This window comes from Carassius auratus, unplaced genomic scaffold (genome assembly GCF_003368295.1).
Source record: "Carassius auratus strain Wakin unplaced genomic scaffold, ASM336829v1 scaf_tig00016313, whole genome shotgun sequence".
NCBI lineage: Eukaryota > Metazoa > Chordata > Actinopteri > Cypriniformes > Cyprinidae > Carassius > Carassius auratus.
In genome coordinates, this window is record NW_020524664.1 from 6,098 (window position 1) to 32,062 (window position 25,965).

A 25,965-nucleotide genomic window follows, 5' to 3' on the forward strand; every position below is an offset into this window, starting at 1 on the left:
CTCCCGATTGGATTCGAATGAAAGAAAAAGTCATATACACCAAGACGCCTTGAGGGTGAGTAAAGCATGGGCTAATTTTCATTTTTCGGTGAGCTAACCCTTTAATACTACAATTTTAATACCTTCCTGTGATTTAGTGTCAATTTTAATAATAAACGAGATTCTATTACAGTTTTTAATCTTTTTTTTTATTCGTTTTTATATTTTTAATTTTAGGTTTTAGTAATTTCTTTTTTTTATTTTGCTATTTTTAATGTCTATATTTTGTACAAAATATTTCAGTTTTAGTTATTTTAGTATATACAGTTAAACTAAATAATTTTCTTAAATTTTTTAATAGTTAATATTTTGCAGTAACAAAAGTTTTTATGATTTTAGTTTAGCACTTGTTTTTAACTTTCCGTGTTGCCGTCTTCTAAATTCAGCAAAATGGTTAAGTGTGAAAGTAATGTGGTTTTTGTTTGTTTATTTGTAAAATTATTTTGGTTTATTATCATTCCATAACAAAGCGGGTAAAAACCGTTCTGTCCAACAAGGCCACCGTACAACCCGTGACGTCAACCCACAACAACACCATTGTCTGTCTGCTGATCTCTTCGTTCATACGTTCGTCAAATTCACACACTGTCAAAATAAACCAGGTAGCATGTACTACAGTCTTCTTGACAGCTGCTCGCGCCTAAAGGACGTCTTTATTTTTGCTCGCGCTTCATACCGTCAGACAGATGTAGTAAGCTCGATGCTAACTTACACTGAGGATCTTATCATCGGGGTTTGATTGACTAGCCGCGAAAGTGTGAAGTGCGATATTTACCGTGAAATTAAGTTCCCGAAATCCTCATACGTGAAATGAGTACTCAATAGAAACTAAAATATTTGAGGTAAAAATCACCATGGGTGGTCTTTAATGTCATGATCATTCAGCGATCCGTTTATCTTGATAAGAGCGAGCTCGATTAACGTTAGATCGGACACAGGATCATGACGGACACGGTGGTCCTCTCCTTCCAGACTCGGCTGTCCGCGGTCATGGAGACAGTCCTCAAGACCACTATGTACGAAATCACCCGGCTGGTGGAGGACAGCTTCTTGGAGCAGATGGATCGAGGCAAGCGGGAGGCGGAGGCGTTCAAACGGAGGCTGATAGTGTCGGAGGCCAAACTGAGAGAACGGGAGAGGTTTAAGAGGGTGAGGTGTGTGGACTGTGGTCGGACAGCGGTGTCCAGGAGGAGGATACTACACCGAGGCCCCGAAGCACAGAGCAGTGAGTAGAAACAAGACTTTCCAAGAGGACCATCGCCACTCAGACATATAACAACGTACAGAATGGTGGCTATAGTTTTCTACATTATTAAAAATTGTTAAGCAATTTTCATTATTTAATGAACAAACAAGTGTCAGATGTTTTAAAAAGTACAGAATAGTTTCCCTGTCATCATTTCAGCAAATGTTTATGAACATTCAGTGTATTTTATTTCTCTTTTTTAATAAGAACTTAATGATGTTCTAAAGCAGTGGTTCTCAAAGTTTTGCACCTAAAGGCCCCCATTACAGTAATTCGAGCTTTATTTTAATTTAATATATTAATGAAAGTTTATATATAGTTTAAATACTTTGAACTAATCTCGTTTTTTTATATATATATTTGAAAAAATAATATATATTTAGATCGCAGTTTGAGTGTCACGACACCATTGACTCATGTTTCATGTAACATCATCAAGAAATTATTATATTCAGTAAAATAATTAACACTGGTTAAGTGCGACAATCTATTTGGCACTGAATGCTATTCTTCTTCTTCTTCTTGAAAGGTTTGGACCACGCACTTGATGTAAAGCAGGAAAAAGCCTCTGACAGTAGCTGGAGGTGCAGTCCCAAGGGAAGCACAAATCATGAAAAGCCTTCAGCAGCTCCAGAAACTAAACAAAATGTGTGTATGGTATTATTTTACTGGTAATATCCAGTGACCCAGAAGACAGTAAGCATTTGGACATTTTATTTGGGTGCCAAAGGGAATTAGTGAACTTGAGGGGAACTGATATCATTCAAAATTACTTATTTTTTGATAAATTTATGCAATAAAAATTCTGACATTTTAAACTTGGCTTAGATGTCCAAATACTTAAGCCATATACTGGGCCACTGTAGTTTGCCTAGATGTTATGTAAAAAATATGTTCGCATAATTTTAGCTTCAGTATGTAGGAAGTTTCTAATGCGCACATGTTTTGTGCACGACAGGTCGATCAAGTGTGTGAACCTAAACCTGGAGGAGAAGTGAAAGAGGAAGCAACAGAGGCTAGAAACCCGCAAGCTTGTCAAGTGATACATCCTCAAATACACAAACAAAAAGATCCTCCGGGCAGTGTTGAAGAGACCAATGGACTCCGAATGACAGATTCTGACCACAAACCAGGTGGCAGATCTGGCACAGATATACCTGTGGATGAAGCCAGACACCGAAACCTCAAAAAATGGTTTGATCCTAAAAAAGACCCTTTAGCATGGTCACCTGTTTCACAGCCAGAACCAGCCAGGACCTCAGTATCTTCAGAGTCTCCAGGTTTGAGACCGCAAATAGGCAGCATTGACTCAGGGCCTGTTAAAGAGGAAGTTGTAGTGATGCTTCCACCAGACTGGGAAGATATAGAAAGGATCAGGCCTCAGGTGGTTTCTGCTCAAACCAGTGCTAAGAAAGCACAATTAGATCTTCAGCCTGGAGATCCTCTAATCACTGGGCCTCAAAGACAGGAGCGGGTTTCCTATCCTGCGCCTCCCGTCAAGGTTCAGAACCTTGCACCACAAACCGTGCAGCATCTCACATCACCCGTTAGGAAAAACACAAAAATTGTTCTACATCCCAGTTCGGTTGTGACAGATCACGGCGCTGTTGAAGTAGACCGGGTACAATCCATCTGTAAACCCCTTCCTGCTCCAAAACCCTCTCATATCCGTCAGTATCCTGAAGGAGCCACTACAGGTGAAAGAAGTTTCAGTACCATACAGCCAGGAAGAAGTCTGCCGCAGATGGTCAGTATGAGGGTTCAAGGGGACACACGGCACCTTTCGGCAAAGACATTGCACAACTGCAGCCAGTGTGGAAAGGGCTTCTCTCATCTGTGTCACCTCAGAGCTCACCAGCAGATCCACACAGGTGAGAGGCAGTTCTGCTGTACCATCTGTGGACGCAGTTTCACCAAACTGAGTAACCTGAAAGCGCACCGCAGGGTTCACACCGGCGAGAGACCTTACATCTGCACAGACTGCGGGAAAAGGTTTACCCAGAAATGCAACTTGAAGAGACATCAGAGAATTCACTCTGAGTTCACTCACTCTAATGTATGACGAGACGTTGGGGGGGTGATAGTGGTAGAATCTGGTACTTAACACATTAGAATATTAATTGATGTTTTGTTGAATGGTTAATTTATTTTTTTATATCATCCATTGTATTAAAATTACTAGACCTCATTTTTCGAACCTCATGCTCAGAAAATTTTCATCTGTAGTGATGTGACCGGATCACTCAGGGGAAATGCCAATTTTATCAAGATAAATAGAAATATTTTAAAACAGACCACTTTTCCATTCCCTCTTGATATGGAACAGGCTATTTCTCACAAATAAATGTCCACATTTTACCCTAAAATCAAAAGAAGAGAAAAATATATATAGCTTTGATGAATACAACACAATTGCTCAAGTATAAACTGGCAAATGAGATCCCTTTTGATTTGTTTGTTTTTTCAGATGCATAGCATTAGCTATTTGAAATGGTGCATTACTGTTTTTTCCTTTTTATTTTTAAGATATGCGATAAACTGTTTGAAAAACGAATTTATGTGCATATGCTGCTGTGGGCTTAAATAGTTACATGTTCATATTTAGATGTCAGTGGTTAAAGGTTTAAACCTATGCAGGAGGAGCCGATGAAAGCACCTGCTAAACTTCAAATGACTATTTTAAAATGTAGTGACATTAAATGACATGGTTCCTGTGTTTTTTAGAGCATAAAGAATGAGTAACAGTACAGCTGGTACATTTAAGCTACTTTCTCTTCTCTTTTTAGTTGAATGTCTTTTGTTGATTAAATGCCACAGACTGTGTTTTATTACACACTGTGCAAACTCTTCCAGAAATGCATGCAAACAGATTATTGGGGAATCAGGTACACCGGAGTAAGCCACGTACATTACAGGCTCTGTGACTGTAATTCAAATCATTTGATTCTTTTTCTGTGAAAATGAAAAATATAAATGATGAAATTGCATTGAAAATGGACCAAATGGCAGGACGTTAATGTCTACATTTTTGTCATATATATTTTGTTTTGTAAAGTTAAATTGAGCTAAATTAAATACTTCTCCATCTGTTTGGTATGTACATGGGTCATGTGATATTCTCATGTGGTCCTTCTGATAACTGACATGTTCTCCTTTCTTATTGCACTAATACTGAAATGTGACCCTGCATGACAAAACCAGACATATGCTGAACGAATAGTTAACAATACATTGTGTGGGTCAAAATAATATTTTTTTAATGCCAAAAATCACTAGGATATTAAGTAAAGATCAAGTTCCATCAAGATATTTTGTAAATATTCTACCATAAATATATCAAAACTTAATTTTTCGTTAGTAATTTGCACTGCTAAGAACTTCATTAGGTCAACTTTAAGAATTTTTGTTCAACATTTATAATTATTATTATTATTATTTTACACCCTCAGAATCCAGATAGTTCAAATAGTTAATATATTTTCCTATATTAACAAACCATGAATCAGTGGAATGCTTATTTATGAAATCTGTTTAATAAAATTGACCCTTATGACAGGTTTTGTGGTCACATATAATACTGATACACTAATAACACGGTAGTAACAGCACATGATGAAACACAAACTTGTGGCTAGTGCAGAGCAAGATGTGGCACTTTTTACTGTGTTGTGCAATTTTTGTGACACTTACTGTATGACAACACAATTATAAATGATTAGAAAAGGTTAAATGGTCTTTTAAAATCAAACCTCATCTTAGAAATAGAAAATGTTAAATAATAAATATTATTAAAACAAAAACAGTTATTAGAAATGTTACACCGAGGATCACAAGTTACCGCTTTAGGGTTAAATCAAGATAACAACACAAGGATCAAAACGTTTGAGTTCTTTGCTTTTATTACTTGTCATTAATGACTTTGATCTTCAAACACATTTTGCAAAAGCCTTAGTAAGAATGATGTGCAACCACTGAAGTGTTTAAATCAAAGGGGCATGGGTTCAGTGGTTGATGAGCTTTGTAAACGAGTAAACTAAGTGAATCTGTCAGTATCCGCGCTGACGGATTAGAATGTTTTTTATACAGTCTATGATTAGAACACGCGCGTTACAAATGAACAGGTAATTACTAATGAAGACTCATTCTATTCACGTACATTACAGTCACGTAATTGCACAAAAACTAAATGTCTCCTCCAGCTCACTACTTGCACTTTCAGCACACTGTGGTATCTTCCAGGCCACTAGAGGGCAGTAGCACCGGAAACATCAAAATTATCTGCATCCGCTCAAGATGACACTGTCAACTTCAACGATCATATTACCACAATAACACCGTCTTTTTTCACGTTATTCCGAGTGTTTCTGCTGAGGAATTCGCTGTGTGAGGTTCGTTTTCATAAAGTACTTGCATAAGGTACATAAGGTTACCGTATAAATAATGTGGCTTTCGTTATTTGCCACTGTCCTGTTCATTTCATTTAATTTCGTGTTTTTCCGGGAAAAATCGGTACAGACTATCTTTCTCTTATGAATATAATAAAACTAAAGACTTTTTGGAGTTATGAAGGATGCAGTACTACTCTATAGGTACTCAAGATTAACAGGATATTGAGTGAAAACGAGCATTTCACCCCCCCCCCCCTTAAATGGCCGAAGTGAGGGTCAATACTTAGCTTATTTACCACAGAAACCCAAGTGAAAACATTCATATGCATATATAGACGTATTTCTAATAACATAGAATTTGCAGCTTTGCAGTAATAATCAGATTGTGTGCTGGATCATGCACGTGGTCCACAAACAACAATAACAACTCGTCCACCTGCTGAGAGTCTGGATAAAAATACCAGATTTGGGACAAGTTGACACGGTTTGCTCGGTCGTCATGATGCCAGCAATATCACAGTTTTCTGATTCTGCTTTTATGTCTTTTCAGGGTAGTTATTTTCACTGCATCAGTGTGTCCTCGAGGAGACAGGACGATGTCAGAAGCGCTTTTCCTCACATTCCAGTCTCAGCTCTCCCTTGTCATGGAGACCGTTCTCAAGTCAGCCATGTTTGAGATCACCAGGCTGGTGGAGGACAGCTTCCTCAAGGAAGTGAGCAATCGGAAACAGGAGCTGGAGGTCCTGAAACGAAGGCTGCAGTTGTCTGAGAGTAAACTGAGGGAGAGGGAGAGAGAGAGGGAGCGGGAGCAGGAGCAGGAACGAGGGAGGAAGACACGGTGCCCGGACTGTGGCCGAACAGGAGAGTCCAGCAGAGATGAGAGCCAGCCTGTCGAGACAGTCCGGGGTGAGATACAACTACTGTTATTATTATTGATCATTTAAACTATTTAATCCATCCATCTTTTCCCGTTATAACTTATCTTATGTAGGGAAGGCTCAAGCCTGTTCTGGCATCTCTGCACAACTCGCACTTAATTTTTTGCCCTTTTTTCTGGTCTTTATTTAGGCCTAAGCTTGAGAGATCAGTCTACCAATCAGCCTACACTACCTGTAGATGTGTGGAGCGCTAGACAACGCCTGGAGTCTGACAAACAAACGACAGCACACACACTCTGTAAGGAGAAGAATGATGTACACAGACAGAATACAAAAGAGATCGTCACACCTAACTCCAATGCACAAATTCATCAGGATTTTCTGCAGAGGATTCTGGCCAATTCAGTCATCCACAGTGAGTCCACTAGTGACTTCACTCCCACAGTGAGCAATGTAGACAAATCCGCCAAAAACTTTACTCTCTGTAAGGAAACGGACTCAAACACCTCAATACTGTTACAAAGTGCTTCAGCTCAGGATGCGCACGAGGACTTGCCATCATCTTCACCAAACAGCAAAGTAAAAACAGAAACGGAGCTGGATCTTTTATCTGTCAAGGAGGAGGAAGAGATGGTTCTGGTGTGGGACAGCGTCAACAGAGATGACGGATGCCAAGCAGAAATGGCTGATCCGAGTCCGGGAGAGCTCAGAGGTCCTTGTGATCAGGAGGAGATACAGGTAGAAAGCTTTCCAGGTCTAAACTCTCTCGACATCCCAGATGCCACCTCATATTTCACACCTTATTCAGTCAGCACACTGGTAAATCAAGGTATTAGGGCACAACACAGTCATTTATGCACAACAGAGCTGATGCTCTCTAGCATACCAGAGAGGTCACATTCATTAGTCCAACCAGAAAATGGACAAAGTTATCCTGGTTCAAAGAGTTCCGTCCTCTATTCTCACAATGATGTTTGTCCAGGTGTGAAAGCAATCCGCCATGCACAAAACCCACAGCGTTTCTCCCAGGACAAACATGGGACGCCTGAACAAATCCATGCAGAAAGATCCCACCATTGCACCCAATGTGGGAAAAAGTTTGCGAGAGCATCCGACCTCAAGGCTCATTCGCTGATTCACAAGGGCAAGAAGCCTCTGAGCTGTTCGCAGTGCGATCAGACGTTCGCCTACAACTTCGAGCTGAAGGCTCACCAGCGAAACCACTCAGGGGAGCGACCTCATGTCTGTCCGCACTGCGGCAAGGCCTTCGCTCGAATGAGCAACTTCAGGCAGCATCAGAACATCCACACGCGGGAAAAACTCTTCAGCTGCGCTCAATGCGGGATGCGATTCAATCGAGCCACCAACCTGCGAGTTCATCTCAGACGACACAGCTACGCGGGGAAGACTCACAATTGCCCTTTTTGTGGAAAGAGCTTTCTGGGTCCCAGGCAAATGAAGGCTCATTTACTGAAAGTCCATGGAAGAGGAGGGAAATAAACATAACTAATTTATGTTTGGAAATACTGATTCGGAATTGGATCAATTCATGTTTAGATGTTATAAACGGTCTGCTCTGTTAAAACTCAAGAAGATACCACTGTCCCATAGTTGCCACCTTCGAGACAACTAAACAAGATGTGGACAAATGGTCATGCATGGAATCTTTGCATTGTGGAAAGATGAGGAAACCTATTTAGGTTTTATCAACCGGAGTTATTTTGCTGTTGTAGTGATCAGTCAGTGTGTAATAGCTGGTATATATTATGTATTTAATGTTTTTGTATATTATTTTCAACAACAGTAAAGACAGACTATGTATGTAGCACATCCTCTTTCCTGAGATATCTTTTTTAGAATGACTTTACTCTTTATATTTTGACTAGAAACGTACCCTGGCCTTCACTTAAATTGTGATGTGTCCCTGTAGCTTCAACTTTTTAATGGCATTTTGTTGGAAAAAGTAAATGAACCATCAGATGTACTGTAGCAGCTCTCTTTCTTGTTTCTGACAAATCAGTCCCTCCTCATCAAGACCGTATAATTAGTCCAAAATGCTCCAGATCCATTTCAGTTTTCCATTCAGACTCCTTTTCAGTGTTTTTGTTTTTTTGATTGATGAACACCCTTGTTGGACAATACACGACCTCCTGCTCAGCCCTTTCCACAAGGTTTCTGTGATCTCCAGCAGCATTGTGTCTTGATGCCTGCCTCTCCTGGAGTGACGCACAGGTCATTATCTGATGGATTTGTATACTTTTTTCCAACAAAAGCAGTAAATGCTAGCAAGACATTAAATTGAGAATATTTAATTTAATATTTGTTATTTGCTATATTTTATTATTACTAGTGCACGACTGCAGATATTTCTGACAAACATTCAGCATTCCATTTGAAATGTAATATTAAATTGCAGACTTATCTTTGTCTGTTATGATAATAAACAAGCAGGTTATATGCATGTGATTGCGTACATGACCTGAGAATTAACTGAACTTTAATTCAAAGCAGTCAGTCTCTCAAAAACATTAACGTTCTTTGAGCGGAATATTACAGAGGTATAGAAATGTTTCTAAATGCATCCAAGTTGATATGAAAATTAACAATAGAAATTTAGGTTTACTAATTTATTGTTGTGTTTGTTGCAGATCGGCCAAAGGTTTGCAGAGCACATTTCCGCAGAACAAGGAAATCTACAGCCCATAAACAAGCAGAGGACGTTCAATGTAAGCATTTATACGAAGTGAGTTTCATTTAAAGGCTTTTGAACGATCGAGTGACCAGTATTATTTGTTTCTTGTGTTTTCACCAGGTTGTGGCCAGAGAGATCCTGACTCAGTTTCAGGTGTGGCAGAGGGCCTGTTATAGCAGGAACATCGAGTGGGGTCCCATTACAGCGAAGGTTCAGTCCTCTTCATTTTTCCATCTGCTGAAATGATCCATTTTGATATCTTGAAATGCATGAAGATAAAGTCATGTGTTCAGGAAGTGTATTGTGGTTTGCTTTTACACAGATCATTTCTGCGTTGCCGCAGTTTTATGGACGGGAGGCTGAGGTGATCATTCGATGCACTAAGATGCTACACAACCGCAGGGATTACCTTCGAAGGAGAGTAAAGGTTAGAGTTCACAGGCTCAAAGATTTAATCTCTTAATTGCTTGTATGATGATGAATCATTCATGAATTCACTTTTATTTATATTGCTTAAATGTTATGGAAGAAAGCTAATTGGAAAAAGGAAATTTCAATTTGACATTATATGTGTAACTTAACTATTAGGATAAGAGATAAATAGACAAATAGATTATTTAAACATTTAAACAAATGTATTCGCATAGGTGTTTTGAAAATCTGTCCTACTAGCATAGGATGGTTTACCCATACAATGTTTTAAAGGGATAGTTCACCCAAAAATGAATATTCTGTCATTTAATTACTCATCCAAACACATGACCTTCGTTCATCTTCAGAACATAAATTAAGAAAAAATTTTTTTATGAAATCCAAGACCTTTCTTCTGACCCTGCATAGACAGAAACACAACTGACACAACATGAGTGAGAGTTCACCCAGATTTAAGTTTTAACTATTCCTTTAAAACGTTGTATGGGTAGACCATCTTGCTATGCTAGTAGGACAGATTTTTCCCCCCGTTTATGCTTGTTTGGTTAATGGTGCAAAATGTAATGACTAGAATAAGAATGCAATTGACAATTTTAAAGAAAATGTTATATATATATATATATATATATATATATATATATATATATATATATATATATATATATATATATGTATATATATATGTATGTATGTATATATATATATATATATATAGACAGATAAATTAATAATTTATTTCTAATCATTTTTTATATTGTTTAATGATTTATTTATAATAATTTATACTTTTATTTTTTTCCCATGACCTTTCAAAAAGTGTAAAGTATTAAAAAAGGCCAATTTAATTGAATGAATTTAGGTTATTAAATACATTATGTGCAAAAAAAAAAAAAAAATATATATATAGACTTATATAGCATTAAAAATAAAACAAGCACACACAAGGAAAAGGACAATTCAATCATGTTTCAATTAAATATGGTCAGGATTATTGCATTTCCTCTCTGTAAGAAATGAAGAGGGTTTTGCTGCAGACTGTAGCATGATGATCCACTTTAATCATCTAATCCACTACATAATAATTTAGCTTGCATAGTGGATGTTTTTATCATGAATGCGTATTACGGTACTTTGTTGACACGCTGGATGTCTTTAATGCACGTGCATAATAATGAGGATTATTTGTCATATATCATACTCCATGACAAGGATGGACTCAACACCAACAAGTGATTCAGTAAGTGAATGAGCACAATTTGTCTTGTTATATTGTTAGTGTATTTTAATGGCACTTGCATTTTACATGAACCCTTTTGGAATTGACTTTGTGTTTTCCTAATATCATGCTGGGTCCTCATAACCCCTATTTTGCAAATGTAAGAATATTTAGATTAGATTTTAAAAATTGTCAAGGCAAACTTAAAAAATACTGAAATAAATATTAGCTGAGTAAATAAGCTAAAATCTGGATTATTACAAATTGTTAGCAAATTTTTAATTGTCAACATGTTGATGGTAAAGATGTAATCCTTGTTTAATTTGTAAAAATATTCTTTTTTTTAGACGCATATTACTGTCCTTAAAAGTGGAGAAACCCCCTGTATCTCTAAGTGCACTCAGTGTTGTGACAAGTATCACTGCCCTTATTGTGAGACCTGGGTCTACAAGCCAAGAGAGTCAGGGAGCGTTGTGAACCACGTCCAGAATCATCTGAAGTTGGCTGTCCATGAGGAGGGTGTGTATAGTGCTTCCAAATTCATTCAAATGATCTTTCGTCAAGGCATGTTAATCCACTCTTGTTTGACTCTTTTTCAGATTTCACTATTGTCAAGTGTAACTTAAAATGCAGGGAATATGCACATTTTCATTGCTGCTACTGTCCTGCTACTGTTCTTCGAAGAGGCCAGTTAAAAACACATCTCACTAAATGCAAGCAGAAGTTCAATGCTGAAGAGGAATTTGAAGGAACCTGCTCATTTGAGGAAAGTCCTGAACATCAGTAGTGCATTTCATTTTCTGTTACTGTTGATTCACTAGTTCATATATTTAGTTCCCTGTTAGCTGCAGATAACACTCAGAACTGTAGTTTTTGGTGGATTATGAAACTGTGTTGTGGAAATAAACAGTTACTGAGAATGTATCTGTGCTTCTTTTTTCAGAGCTGAGAAGTGCTGAAATATGTGTACATTATCTAAAATCTTTCATTTTACCACTACTGAGATACCACATGATATTAATAGTTCAACTTTTGAAATGGTCTTAACCATGGACTTCCTAAATTCCCAGTTTTTCCTCTCCGTATGAGTAATAAAAGTAAAACGGACACATGTAATGTGTACTGTTAGAACAGTCTCCTGTAGTTAAATATAAAACAAAGCATATGTCAAAATAAAGCTTGACATATATAACAGCAAACAGAATTTAATATAGGATCCTCTACAAAAAAACAAAACCTATAAAAAAAAAGTGTTTGTGCATATTAAAAGCATAGCTGCTTCATCATACCACAGTCTGCAGCAGAAGAGTTCTGTTGTTCTCGGAAGAGGGGCGACACCAAAAAGTTTGGTTGTCTGGTTCAAACTTTTATTCAGTAAGGACACATTCATTTGATCAAAAGTGACAGTGAAGACATTTATAAATGTTTCCATACACAAATAATAATAATAATAATAATAATAATAATAATAATAATAATAATAAATTAAGCAATCACAACTGTTTTCAACATTTATAATAAAAATAAATATTTCTTGAGCACCAAATTATCATATTAGAATGATTTTTGATAATATTGAGACACTGAAGACTGGAGTAATGGCTGCAGAAAATTCAGCTTTGCCATCACAGAAATACAATAAATATATTCAGTAAAGACAGACTGCTCTGCTTCAACTTGTGTATTTCATTACTCATGTAAACAGGCAAATGGTGCTTGATTACATTATCAGCATGCCAAACATTGTTGGAAAGTCAGCTGGGCCATTAACTCAGTAAGGTGTTGCTAAGTCTTTTAACACTGACCTACTGTGAAACACCGCCTGACTTCTTCTGATCTTTCAATGAAGAAGTCGATTGAAAATCTGCTTTTGTGAAACTCGTTTTATCTGTTGTCCAAACAAACTCCTTAGTGGGCAGAATAAGTTACAACATTGACCAGCTTTAATACTGATAAATATAGTGTATATAATTTATATATATATATATATATATATATATATATATATATATATATATATATATATATATATATATATATATATATTCATTTTACTGGAAAATATATAGACTGCAGACAAAACAGGGTGTTGCTCCTACACTTTAGTGTATTTGTTATTTAAGCTTTTAACAGCTTTTGTGTTTCTGCTTTATCTCAGTTTATTGCAAAGCCTAACAATGTCCAGTTTCAGTTACTGAACTTTACAATGATGTGAAACATCTTTTTAAGATGTTCTTTTCTCCTGCAGGAAAGTGCTGTGGAGAGAAATCTTTTACCTATGGGCCAGCGATATCTTGTACATTTTCAAAGAGGTGATGTTCAAAATGTACAATTGTGAATAAAATATAGTTATATATGAGCTTGTCCTCTCCGTTTTGTGTGTGTGTGTGTGTGAGAGAGTGTGTACGATCATGTTATCTTTTCTAAGGAATATAGTCAGCCAGACTTTGTAACATTCATGGGAGCTCTGTGTGTGGGAAGGACATGGGGTGGGTTTGAAGAAAGGATTGATGAGAAATCTTAAAGTAGACTGGGTGCATTTTTAAGTTTAAGATTTGATGTCTGGTTTACAGATCATTTACATGTACGAGATTCATTGATAAGTATGTAGAGCATGAAACGCGGAATGCATGTAAATAAATGCATGAAAATAATTTTATACACGTTCACCTATTTTCCTCAAAGCAAATGGGTTTGTTTACTGTCACTATGTTCGTTGACATGAACAAGAAGGTTTGCCACGAAACATCCCAACAATACTAAAGCTAAAAACGCAGTTTGTCCGCAATGTTGTGGGATACGGTCCTGCTGATATTTGTTTCCCGTCGGCCCGCTATGCGGTGACGCTTCACACTCCCCAAACCGACTGGGATTCAGAGCACCTCTGTCTCAAACGGGGAAAATTGACATTTCATCGAAGGTAAGCTTCTCTTTTATGAAATATTTGTTTACCTTTGAATATGTGGTCACATTTGTGTGCACAGGCTCCATCATTAAATGATTCCCGCTTCAGACTATTGATCAGGTGAGGAGGAGTTTTTAGCTTTAACAGTGCTGGTTACTAATGAAAACAACGTGACCATTTTATATTTGCCGTTAGTTTACAGAAAGCGTGTTATATTAGACCAGAACAAATATTATTTTATGCACACTTCTATGGGAAGAAATCAGTTTTCGTCCTTAGCCTGCTTGCTTTAGCAGACATGTCCCTTTAAACGAGAGCAATACCCCATCCACGTTTTTTTCCACCGGCATCACAGGCACGACCTGTTAAAACCTGCACAGTCAGCTTGCTTGCTTCTTTCTTTCTTTCTTTCTTTCTTTCTTTCTTTCTTTCTTTCTTTCTTTCTTTCTTAATTTAATTTGTTAATAATAATGGTTAGCTGCAAAATCTTAAAGTGGCCACAAAATACACTTATTTCCTAAAAATCTTAAGATTTTCTGCTTTTTCGTGGTGACAAATAATGTTAGATGATCAGTTACCATGCTGGAGTTATTTGTTCACTGACAAATGCTGGGTTTATCCATATTTTATAATAAATGTGCAGATGTTTTGAAAGAATCAGAATCATCTACACATAATAGACTTTTGCTACGTTTTTAAATACTGTATTTAATGTTATTTATTACATATAATTTTCACTTAAAAGGATAGTTCACCCAAAATTAAAATGTTATGTTTATCTGCTTAGCCCCAGGGCATCCAAGATGTAGGTGAATTTATTTCTTCAGCAGAACACAAAGATTTTTAACTCAAACCGTTGCAGTCTATCAGCCATATAATGGAAGTGAATGGGGAAAAACGGCTTTGAGAGTAAAAAAAAAAAAACATACAAAAACAAAACCAAATTAAACCCTACAGCTCTTGATGATGCATTGATGTGTTAAGACAAGAAATGATCGGTCTGTGCAAGAAACTGAACAGTATTCCAGTTTTCCTAAAATCTTAGCTACTGCTATTGATGGATATTTGGAATAATAACTACCATTTATAGTGGTAATAAAACTCTGAATTCATACACATTTTATCATTTTGTCAAAATGGCTTATTGTGCAAAACCTGAATGTGGATGATTTGTTTTGATTCTTCCAAGTATATCGTAAAGTAGGCAGCCAGATGATATAAAACAATAAATAAAAATAAAAACAATCTCAACCAACTAAAACGAGTTTCAGTGACTAAGAAGCATAACTTATTTATAACGGGTCATGAACAATACGTCTCCTCTTTTGAAAGGTAACCTGAAATTGGACGGCTAATTTTCAGCTTGACTGAATAAGAAGGCTTTGCCCGCTGGAAGTAAGTCTGCCCTTTCTGTGTAAGATATCCACCACCAACGACCCACAATGGAAGTGGAGGATGCCTTATCAGCTAAGTTCAGGGTCCTGATTCAAGGGCTCATGGTGACGACGACCTCAGAGATAGTTAAAATTTTCAGCAAAGTGCTGCTGGAGACCAGAATGGAGATCACCCAGAGCTGGAGGGAGATCGACTTGTTGAAGCAGCAGCTGGAGGAATGTGAGCAGCAAAAGACAGAGGCCATCATTAGGGCACAGAGGAACGAATTCAAAAGAGAAGACGAGGAGGTGGAGGTGTCACCTGATGTGCAGAGCTATGACACGGTCACACCAGAGGCGGTGGTGAGTGGGCAGGCATCTGTTCTGTGGTCATTACCTTCACTTGTTTTCAGTGCAGTGCAAATCTGCAAAGAATCGATGTTGTTATTTCTGTGCTGTTTACCAAAAAATACAGAAGTACAAATATATTTTATGAAATTAATAGCAGTGATCGTGCTTGTTTCCAGTTGGTCATCATAGCCAAACTGTAATTTTAGTGAAATTCTGTTGAAAATGCATTATTTTCTGTGGAATCATTTGTGCTGTTTGTGTGTTACAGCGGCTTCAAAAAAGAGCAGAGAATGTCTCAGAACCAGAGATGACACAGTCAGACACACCAGGTACTACTATTTTTAAAAGTAATTTAGATAATCTTTCATGATAATAAATAGCAGTAGACATAAATCTCAGGGAAGTACCAAAAAAACAAAAAAACAAACAGATTACACATATATTAAAAAAAGAAAAAAATGATAAACTGTAAAGTTAACTTGAACTTACTATGATTTGTTCTAACCTTGATGAAAAAGATTGATAAAAAAAAAGATTTTGTAAACTGAAAGAAAATAAAGATGACAAAATAATTGAAGAACAAAATGAAACTAACTAAGAAATAATCGTTTTCATAATCCTTACGTTCTCACCCCTTGGCGAAAAAATATGAGTTGTGTGGTGGTTTAGGGAAATGTCTGTAAATGGCACATCGTGATAGTTAAAAGAAAAATAGATGAGAACGCATGTCCTTTCTGTAAACAATACAAAACTTTAGCCTAGCATCTTGTGATCACTCTGCCAGGATTTTGGACCAATGTGCATAGGCTAAATCACATCATACACGCTTATAGTTCTTCTTAAATGAGAAAAAAATAAACCTATTCAAATATGAGCCTTTACTGTTACAATATCATGATTATGGTTAAATAAGAAAAAGATATCTAACCATCATAACCAAATTAGTCTACTTTGGAGTGTTCTCTTTGGAGTGTTAGAAGCTCTTGGTGCATAAAAAAGATCTGTAAAGTTGCAAAGACTAAAGTCTCAAATCCAAAGACATATTCTTTATAAATGTTAAGACTCATCCACACCCCGGGGATTCCACGTGGAACATAAATACAAACTGAAATACCTGTGAAATCTACGTTGAAAGGTTCTGATAATGTTCATGGGGTTTTGTTTTCTTTAGGAATCCTGCAATAACTGTATTTTTCAGTGATATTAAGCAGATGAAAGTTATTGTTCAGATCAAAACATTATATGTCACAATAGTAAATTTAAACTGTGAACCTTTAAAGCAAGGTCTAAAAATATATACAGGCTTTTTTTTAAAATACACTGACCCCTGTATCATGATACGTATAGTATCGCCAGATTCTTGCCGATACACAGCCCTACTATAAGTAAGGGTTAATGTACATCCAGCCTGTTGCTATCTCAGAATAAACCCCGACAGGGTGATCAGGACCCCGACTCGAAGCAGAATAATCTGTTTATTACAAGCTAAAAAGATTAGTTTTTACCATTTATGTTGAAATTAATGCTGAAGTCTTCCATTGTAACACGCAGTGGTTAAGTGTTTTCAATCACAAGATGGCGCCAGACAGTCAATGTTAGCGATTGGTTATAGTGATTCATTAAGCATATATGTAAGTACCAGTCAAGATAACTCATAGTAACTGGATGAGCAGTGTGTTATTCAATTTGCCGGTTGTTATCTGGGAATAACATACTGCTGGATGGCGCGATTGACCAATCAGAATCAAGTATTCCACTGAGATGTGTAATTAAATACAAATATTTGACATCATTACTGTTGTTGTGCTGAAGCTAAATACATTCATTCTGATGTGAGTTTTTAGCAATACTAATTAGCAATTTTTTTGCGTGTTGATTCATTAGGCAGAAAGGTTCAGAAAATCTGTACTATTGCTGAAAACAGCCAGAAGGCCAAGTGCCAAGAGACAAAATGCACACAACATGTGGTAAAACCGAAAATAGTTTGTCCCACCAATGTGCCACGAGTGAGGGGGCGGAAATCATCAAGCAAGACCATATCACAGACCACATCTAAAATCATTGCAAATGGACCATCTACAAGTGTGGACATGTATACAAAAAAACCAAAATCAGAGGCGATGAAGAAAAGGAAATTAATAAAAACGCAGAAGCATGCTAATGATGTTAGTGTTGCTCGTGGTCTTCGAGACCGACAGCACCTCAGCATGCAGAGGCAATGTCTGTGTTGTTCATCGGATGAGTGTGACCTCCAGTCTAGCCCCTCCAGAGCCCTGCACCAGGTCCCTAGTGTGTATATCTGTCGCAGATGTGAGAGAAGGTTTAAAACAGACCTCCTGTTCAAGAGTCACAATTGCCCAATGCCTCAGAATTGCAACAGGTGTGGGCAGATGTTCACTACTCTTCAGGGGCTCACTGCACATAGTCAGGAAGTTCAACCTCAGTTCAGCTGCAGTCAGTGTGAGCAAAGCTTTTCCAATCAGTGTGCTTTAACCATGCACAAACGGATCCACACCAACCTTAGTGTTCCCAAGGATATTAAGGCTAAGAGGTTCGAGATTCGTCTCGAGAGAATCTCAGACTCCCAGCTGGAGGCCGCTTTGTCCTCAAAAAGTTCTCTCTTGCCAATGAACTCTTCAAAACAGGATCTTTTGAGTGAAGCACACAATATGACTACAGCAGATTCAACTCCTGGATCTTTAAGCAAACATAGTGCAGAATCCACGGCAGTGAACGTACGTGAGACCAGCGAGACACAACTATCATCCCAAAGTGTAGCTGAAAGCCTGGACTCCAGGCCAGGAACCATGTCAGATTCCAGTTATGGACAGTCAAGCATCAGGAAAGTCTATGCTGTCATGTCATCCACCTCATGCCAATATCAGATTACCGAGGATGCAAATGGATCAGAGGCACTAGATGTGCATGAAACTGAAAAAGTAATTTATAACGGAAAACATGCCAGTTCAAGTGATGAGTCAGGAATCCGTTCTCCTCCAAGAAAGCGGAAGATGTCAGGTAATATTACAAAAATGGGAAAATGTTTATTGAACAATCATACAATAAGTGACTGGATTCAGTATTGGATTAGTGTTAATGTTGTGGATACCATGTTGTTATATTTAAAGGGTTAGTTCACCCAAAAATTACCCCATAAATCATCCAAGGTGTATATGACTTTCTTCTTTCATATGAATCCAGTCGGAGTTATATTAAAATTTTTCTTTAATCTTTAACCTGTTTAACGCCACTCAGCGCTAGGCCTGTTGCAATAGTCAATATATTTACTTATCGCACGATATATAGAAATGAGCACGATCATTTTTGGGCCTATTGATATATTGTGACACATGCGATATATACTCTGTGGCTTAGGCGGGCCTCAGTCAATAATATAATTTATCGCAATTAATTTTGGTGCAATATATCGCACAACAAAAAGTAGTTATTGTGACAGCCCTGCTCAGCTTGTGTTGCATGGATCAGTCCAAAAGAAATGAAATAAAAGGCGCCCATCCATAAAATAAAGTGTCTTAAAAGGCTCCAGGTGGTTAACAAAGGCCTCCTGTAGTGAATCGATGCATTTTTGGTAGAAAAATATCCATATTCTTAATGTAATAATCACTTTAATGTAGCTTTTGCCAACAGTTGGAAGCAGCTCTGGGCGGATGGCATATGAAGTCAACATTGCACATGTGTTGGTGAGTCTCGTGAAAACCAACATTTATTTACAGGATCAAAAGAAGCAATGTTTCCTTACTTTAACAAAGGAAAACCAGTCTCCTCTTGGCTTATATCGGAATCCTCTGACATTCTTCTTTACAAAGCCGACCTCATATGTCATCTGCCCGGTGAGCGCAAGTGATTATTACATTTTAAATGTGGTTATTTTTCTTACAAAAATGCAACGATTCGCTACAGGAGGACTTTGTTCACCCCCCTGAGCCGTGTGAGACACTTTAAAAAAAGGATGGGCGCTTTTTATTTCCCTTATTTTGGACTGATGCACTGCAACACCCGCCGAGTGTCATTAAAGAGCCAGTAAGATGAAAATTCTACGCTTCCTATCACTGTTTATAAGTCCTGTACATTAGGTTTAAATCCATCCAAGGTTAGAAAACATTGTCATTTTGTCAAAATATCATTTTAAAATTACCTCAATTCTCAGAGATCCCCAAACGGTTCACACAAAGCTGTTCAAAAGATTCAGTTTCCTTAAACCCCACCTTTCGGTAGCACACTGTGTTCTGATTGGTCAACTAACATAACCAGTTTGGATTGGTTGTTCCGCACACAACTTCACGGTAAACAATGCGTTAGCATCTGTTTGGGGTGAATTATGTTTTATTCCTCTCACCGCGAAGCAAACAGTAAAATAAAAAACTTGAACAGTCTCGCTGCTTTTTCTTCTGTGTGGGTGTATTCAAGCCGCGCGCTTCAGTTTGAATCTGAATATCGCGTTCAACGCGGGGGCGTGGTCACATTAGATATACAGTATTGTTCAAAATAATAGCAGTACAATGTGACTAACCAGAATAATCAAGGTTTTTAGTATATTTTTTATTGCTACGTGGCAAACAAGTTACCAGTAGGTTCAGTAGATTGTCAGAAAACAAACAAGACCCAGCATTCATGATATGCACGCTCTTAAGGCTGTGCAATTGGGCAATTAGTTGAAAGGGGTGTGTTCAAAAAAATAGCAGTGTCTACCTTTGACTGTACAAACTCAAAACTATTTTGTACAAACATTTTTTTTTCTGGGATTTAGCAATCCTGTGAATCACTAAACTAATATTTAGTTGTATGACCACAGTTTTTTAAAACTGCTTGACATCTGTGTGGCATGGAGTCAACCAACTTGTGGCACCTCTCAGCTGTTATTCCACTCCATGATTCTTTAACAACATTCCACAATTCATTCACATTTCTTGGTTTTGCTTCAGAAACAGCATTTTTGATATCACCCCACAAGTTCTCAATTGGATTAAGGTCTGGAGATTGGGCTGGCCACTCCATAACATTAATTTTGTTGGTTTGGAACCAAGACTTTGCCCGTTTACTAGTGTGTTTTGGGTCATTGTCTTGTTGAAACAACCATTTCAAGGGCATGTCCTCTTCAGCATAGGGCAACATGACCTCTTCAAGTATTTTAACATATGCAAACTGATCCATGATCCCTGGTATGCGATAAATAGGCCCAACACCATAGTAGGAGAAACATGCCCATATCATGATGCTTGCACCTCCACGCTTCACTGTCTTCACTGTGTACTGTGGCTTGAATTCAGAGTTTGGGGGTCGTCTCACAAACTGCCTGTGGCCCTTGGACCCAAAAAGAACAATTTTACTCTCATCAGTCCACAAAATGTTCCTCCATTTCTCTTTAGGCCAGTTGATGTGTTCTTTGGCAAATTGTAACCTCTTCTGCACATGCCTTTTTTTTTAACAGAGGGACTTTGCGGGGGATTCTTGAAAATAGATTAGCTTCACACAGACGTCTTCTAACTGTCACAGTACTTACAGGTAACTCCAGACTGTCTTTGATCATCCTGAAGGTGATCATTGGCTGAGCCTTTGCCATTCTGGTTATTCTTCTATCCATTTTGATGGTTGTCTTCTGTTTTCTTCCACGTCTCTCTGGTTTTGCTCTCCATTTTAAGGCATTGGAGATCATTTTAGCTGAACAGCCTATCATTTTTTGCACCTCTTTATAGGTTTTCCCCTCTCTAATCAACTTTTTAATCAAAGTACGCTGTTCTTCTGAACAATGTCTTGAACGACCCATTTTCCTCAGCTTTCAAATGCATGTTCAACAAGTGTTGGCTTCATCCTTAAATAGGGGCCACCTGATTCACACCTGTTTCTTCACAAAATTGATGACCTCAGTGATTGAATGCCACACTGCTATTTTTTTGAACACACCCCTTTCAACTAATTCAACTAATTGCCCAATTGCACAGCCTTAAGAGCGTGCATATCATGAATGCTGGGTCTCATTTGTTTTCTGAGAATCTACTGAACCTACTGGTAACTTGTTTGCCACGTAGCAATAAAAAAATATACGAAAAACCTTGATTATTCTGGTTAGTCACATTGTACTGCTATTATTTTGAACAATACTGTACTGATGGGAGACGTGAAAAACAGACATCGCGTTGTTTTCATATGGATTATTTTATCACAGAATATCTGTTTCAGCAGCACTTGTTTAGTTTTAAAGTAGACATGTCAAGCTTTCTATAGATATCTCTCTCATGTCTCTTCGTTGAGTATTCACGGAGTTACACTTCATTTTAATGACGTTTTTGTAAACGAAGATCAGCGCAGAGAAAGGCTGCAGACAGCACAAATACTAATAAGATGCTCGGGAGAAAACAAACACATAACTTTATAATCATACTTCGCGTTGTAATTCGGAGATGCTCGTTGGTCTAAATAAAGTTGGTAATGAACCCTCTTTTATGGCCAAACGCTTTGAAAATCCTGCCTTGTACTCAACGAGATTAGAAAAGCAGTCATCAGTGAAATGTTGTGAACACAACAAGGATTTTTGTACTGCTCTGGTATTGTGGTAAAAATGAATTTTAGCCATTGGTTCTTCTGATCTTCATTCTTTGGCAGTGAAAATAAAACAAACTTGCCTTTACAATTAAAAACACACTGTCTCCTCGACATGATGCTATCACACCAACTGCTAACCAGAGCGTCAGTGTGTGTGTGTGTGTGTGTGTGTGGGGGGGGGGGGCAGTTCAGAGTTCCATTTCTCCCAAGACAGTAGGCGGAGATTATTATGCAAAGTGTTCCTAGTGACGTACATAGAGATGGGCAAAAGATTTGAAATCTATAACGACTCGTTTCAGCGATTCAGAGTCGACTCCTTACTTTAGAAGCCAATAACTTTATAAATCGTGTACTTTTTGGTTGAATTACTTTGCACATTGTTTACACTGATGGACAGCTACATCATACACTGTAATACAGGTAATTTTTGATTTCCCATCTCTGTGGCTCTTTAAATAGCTATAAGAAAGTCATAAGTCATAATAGGATTCTTAGAAGAAAGTCATATACACCTAGGATGACTTGAGGGTGAGTTACTTATGGGCTAATTTTTGAGTGAACTAACCCTTCAAGAAGTATTGTAAGTTCTGAGTGATGTTTTTCCTCTAGACTGTTCTCATGATGCATACAATGGCGTGTTTCCTGTTGAAAATATTCTGAGATGGAGAAACAATAAGGTAGGAATGAAGTGCTTTTTAATCACTTTGAGAGAAAAAAACAGCATCAACATTAAGCTAAACTCTGATATTAATTTAATTTTCAAAGGGAAGAAATGAAGTTAGGGTCAAGTGGATGCCTTGCACATTGTGGTAAGTCTTAATTAAGCCTCAATCAAATCTTACATGTGGTCTTATTTAATCTTAAAATTTGAATATAAAAAACCCTTTTCACTGAAACTGAAACAATCTTAAAATAAACCTATTATAAATAATCTTCTTATATAGTGAATTGTATATACAGTAGTATAGCGATGTTTATGACTATCAGTTTAAATAAGAGCTGAAGTTAATTTTTCCCCTATAAATTTTGTGCATTCATTTTCAAAGTAAATAAGAAAATGACCATTCAAAGATTTGGAATCTATGTTTTTATGTGAGGGTAGATCCTTACAAGTGCAAGTGTTTGCACTTATTATCGCTATTTCATCTGTGTTTCTCAATAATTGAGATGTGATAAGATGCTACTGACAGGATTAAAAACGGACAGCCAGGGAGAGATTTAATTTAATGATCATATATTGTAACGCTAGCCAAAGGATGTGGGGAATGAAAAAACATTAACATAGCTCAGGGTGAGCGCTATTTTGACACCTCTAATTACATCATTGTTATTAATATTTATTTATTGTTTAAAGACTGTGGGAGAAGGTTTTAAAAAATTATGGCACATTTACTATTCCATTATAGTGATTTTTTTGTAATTTAGACACATTGCAACTGTGAAAGCTCCTAAAACTAAACTAAATTCATTATTTTTAAATACCAGAAAGGTTAAAGACATTCTTTCAAAAAAAATAAATTAACCTTTTCTTTCTTAGTGGTGCAAAGTTTCAGAACACGTGGGAACCAGCAGAAAGCTTTCCAGGCTATTTGGATGACAAGAACGAAGAGCCGAAGAAAACATAGAACAGACAAAAATGATATTATGTTGACTCTGCTTTTAAGAAGTTCTCTGTTTACAACAATAAGAATGCTTTACAATGCAGTTAATTTAATGATTTTTTTTTCTAACCATTCCCTTTTTTCTGTAATAAACTTAAGTTGGTAACCGGTTTCTTACAGCTACTCTAGATAGATGCATTGATGTTAACTAGGTGATGTTACATTTTAATACATCATTTTAAGTGTCTGAAATGGAAATCTTGCTGTAGCTTGTATCATTATGAACAACAACAAAAAAAATATAAGTGTGTGTTACTTTAGATATTTAGAATTTCAATGACTTCCTCCTATTTACCTCTGCAATCTTTATTTTTTATTTTTTTATTTTATTCAGTTACATGTTTACAGGTTTTGGTGAAAATTGTTGGATTTTATTTTTCACTCAACAATTTAATGAATGCTATTAATGAATTGCACAGTTTATTACCTAATCACCATAAATGTTCATTGCCTCTTCCTGTTTTTAACTTTTATGTTATACCAAAGAATCTTGTAATCATCAAGGCATCTCACAGTCAATGTAGGCCGGTAAAAAAAAGCTGGTAAATGTATTGGAAAAAATTAAATAAACAGTTTTCAAAGTGGCAAGGCTTATCTTATCATGACATACCTTTTTAACAGCATGAAAAAACTTGCTGGTTTTCTTATGATGATTGCATAACTTGTAAATATTGTTGGGAAAATTGTACTTGGTGGTGTTCAGCCTGACACATTAAGTGTCATAAGTGTATAGCTTTTCTGAAGATCACTATTATTTGCTGTACTTGTGTGGAGATAATCCATGCACACAGCTCAAGTTTAAACAGGTCAAGGTGCAGACTGCAGAAGTCATAAGAACTGGGTCTAAGAAAACATTGTGGCTTTAACACCTACAGAACACTTGCGGCATGAGATTCTGCTTATGTATTTTGGTCAGGTAAGTTCCTGCTGCAAGTGGAATAATATTTAGTGTGGACTCTGAACATCTACAGATACCACTGAGAAGAATTCAAGAATTCAGCCGAATTTCAGCTGAAAGGTCTGTAATAGCTCAACTTAATGTTGAAACAGGGATCTGACTGCTTATATGTTACAGAAAAATCTATTTGTTAATTTTCATTCCAGAATGACAGTATTTAATATTAACAAATACAGAGCGTTATAGAAGTATCTATTTTCAATTGTATTTTATTTAATTTTGGGGTGCTGTGATATTATGTTTGAAAACAAAGTTAATGATTTCTACTTCGAATATTTGTCTTGAAGAGGTAATGGAAATTACTAAAGTTTAAAACTACTGGTTTAACTTTTACAGGAAGTGTGTTTTTTTTTCTTTCTTTTTGAAACTAAAGCAGATACTGGAGTACCTACAGGCTACATCAGCAATGGGAGTATTCTTAACTGCTCTGACAGGTAAGATCTAAATTTAAACATCTCAAAAGTCTATAAAAAGATTCTTAATTAATAATTATAAAAATTATTGCAGATGATGACTTTTTTTTAAAATATTTTTTAAATACACCTAATTAAATGATACACGAGTAAATAGCATAATTTAACTGTTTTAGAAGGTTTTTGAACTGGTAAACGTTTTTTTTTTTTTTTTTTGGGTCAGTTCTCCTGGTTTTGCCTCTGAAGCGTTTGGAAGCAGTAGAGTTAAAACAAGTCAGACTCGGAGAGACAGTGGCACTGATGTGCAACCTGTCTCTCTACTATGACATCCACTGGCTGAGGATGAGTGAGGGCCAGCTGATGGCTCTGATGGTCACAAGTCTGAAACACACTGGAGAACTGTCTGTTGTCTGGAATTACAATGAAACTCATTTTGAGGGCTTTATGGAGAAGCAGATGACTGGACTGAAAATTCTCCACGTCTCCACCTGCGATCTCGCCACATACTATTGTTCAACGTCATATCAAAAACGCTTGGATTTTGATAAAGGAGTGCAACTATATAGTAAGTGGGACATCATACATAAATGCATATATATATATATATATATATATATATATATATGTGTGTGTGTGTGTGTATGTGTATATATATATATGTGTGTGTGTGTGTATATGTATGTATATGTATGTATATATATATATATATATATATTTGTGTGTATCCATCATTATTTATAGTCTGATTGCTCTACTAATTTCTTTTTGTGGTCTAGCCAACCAACAAGGTAAGCAAAAAAGTCTATTAACACTAATTTATAGCTTAAATACATATCCCTTTTGTTTGAATCC

General features: G+C 36.8%; 3 protein-coding genes across 5 annotated transcripts; all 3 read left to right on the top strand.

The window, feature by feature from the left end:
* The first annotated feature begins 415 nt into the window (after positions 1 to 415).
* On the top strand, positions 416 to 4,385 carry LOC113075048 (zinc finger protein 394-like). Its single transcript, XM_026247759.1, has 3 exons — positions 416 to 1,264; positions 1,815 to 1,933; positions 2,244 to 4,385. Exons 1-3 carry the CDS (start codon positions 982 to 984, stop codon positions 3,345 to 3,347), a joined length of 1,506 nt encoding a protein of 501 aa, XP_026103544.1. The 5' UTR covers positions 416 to 981; the 3' UTR covers positions 3,348 to 4,385.
* Positions 4,386 to 5,528: 1,143 nt separating this feature from the next.
* On the top strand, positions 5,529 to 13,250 carry LOC113075050 (zinc finger protein 16-like). 3 transcript variants are annotated; one of them, XM_026247763.1, is made up of 8 exons: positions 5,534 to 5,673; positions 6,224 to 6,579; positions 6,742 to 7,289; positions 9,200 to 9,277; positions 9,364 to 9,453; positions 9,566 to 9,670; positions 11,239 to 11,410; positions 11,491 to 11,815. In XM_026247763.1, exons 2-8 carry the CDS (start codon positions 6,270 to 6,272, stop codon positions 11,676 to 11,678), a joined length of 1,491 nt encoding a protein of 496 aa, XP_026103548.1. In that variant the 5' UTR covers positions 5,534 to 5,673; positions 6,224 to 6,269; the 3' UTR covers positions 11,679 to 11,815. The 3 variants fall into 3 exon arrangements, with proteins under 3 accessions (XP_026103547.1, XP_026103548.1, XP_026103549.1); XM_026247764.1 differs by lacking the exons at positions 11,239 to 11,410; positions 11,491 to 11,815 and adding an exon at positions 13,140 to 13,250 and having other exon boundaries at positions 5,535 to 5,673; XM_026247762.1 differs by lacking the exons at positions 9,200 to 9,277; positions 9,364 to 9,453; positions 9,566 to 9,670; positions 11,239 to 11,410; positions 11,491 to 11,815 and having other exon boundaries at positions 5,529 to 5,673; positions 6,742 to 8,308.
* A 125-nt stretch (positions 13,251 to 13,375) lies between these two features.
* On the top strand, positions 13,376 to 24,326 carry LOC113075049 (zinc finger protein 614-like). Its single transcript, XM_026247760.1, has 7 exons — positions 13,376 to 13,811; positions 15,129 to 15,532; positions 15,789 to 15,849; positions 17,405 to 18,538; positions 22,691 to 22,758; positions 22,847 to 22,890; positions 23,619 to 24,326. Exons 2-7 carry the CDS (start codon positions 15,239 to 15,241, stop codon positions 23,704 to 23,706), a joined length of 1,689 nt encoding a protein of 562 aa, XP_026103545.1. The 5' UTR covers positions 13,376 to 13,811; positions 15,129 to 15,238; the 3' UTR covers positions 23,707 to 24,326.
* Positions 24,327 to 25,965: the final 1,639 nt, after the last annotated feature.

Excerpts from the sequence above, each read along its gene's own strand:
- LOC113075048 (XM_026247759.1), top strand. The coding sequence starts at position 982 with ATGACGGACACGGTGGTCCTCTCCTTCCAGACTCGGCTGTCCGCGGTC. Across the intron at positions 1,265-1,814 it reads AGGCCCCGAAGCACAGAGCA|GTTTGGACCACGCACTTGAT; the intron begins GTGAGTAGAAAC and ends TCTTCTTGAAAG. Across the intron at positions 1,934-2,243 it reads CTCCAGAAACTAAACAAAAT|GTCGATCAAGTGTGTGAACC; the intron begins GTGTGTATGGTA and ends TGTGCACGACAG.
- LOC113075050 (XM_026247762.1), top strand. The coding sequence starts at position 6,270 with ATGTCAGAAGCGCTTTTCCTCACATTCCAGTCTCAGCTCTCCCTTGTC. Across the intron at positions 6,580-6,741 it reads GCCTGTCGAGACAGTCCGGG|GCCTAAGCTTGAGAGATCAG; the intron begins GTGAGATACAAC and ends GTCTTTATTTAG.
- LOC113075049 (XM_026247760.1), top strand. The coding sequence starts at position 15,239 with ATGGAAGTGGAGGATGCCTTATCAGCTAAGTTCAGGGTCCTGATTCAA. Across the intron at positions 15,533-15,788 it reads CGGTCACACCAGAGGCGGTG|CGGCTTCAAAAAAGAGCAGA; the intron begins GTGAGTGGGCAG and ends TGTGTGTTACAG. Across the intron at positions 22,759-22,846 it reads TGAGATGGAGAAACAATAAG|GGAAGAAATGAAGTTAGGGT; the intron begins GTAGGAATGAAG and ends TAATTTTCAAAG.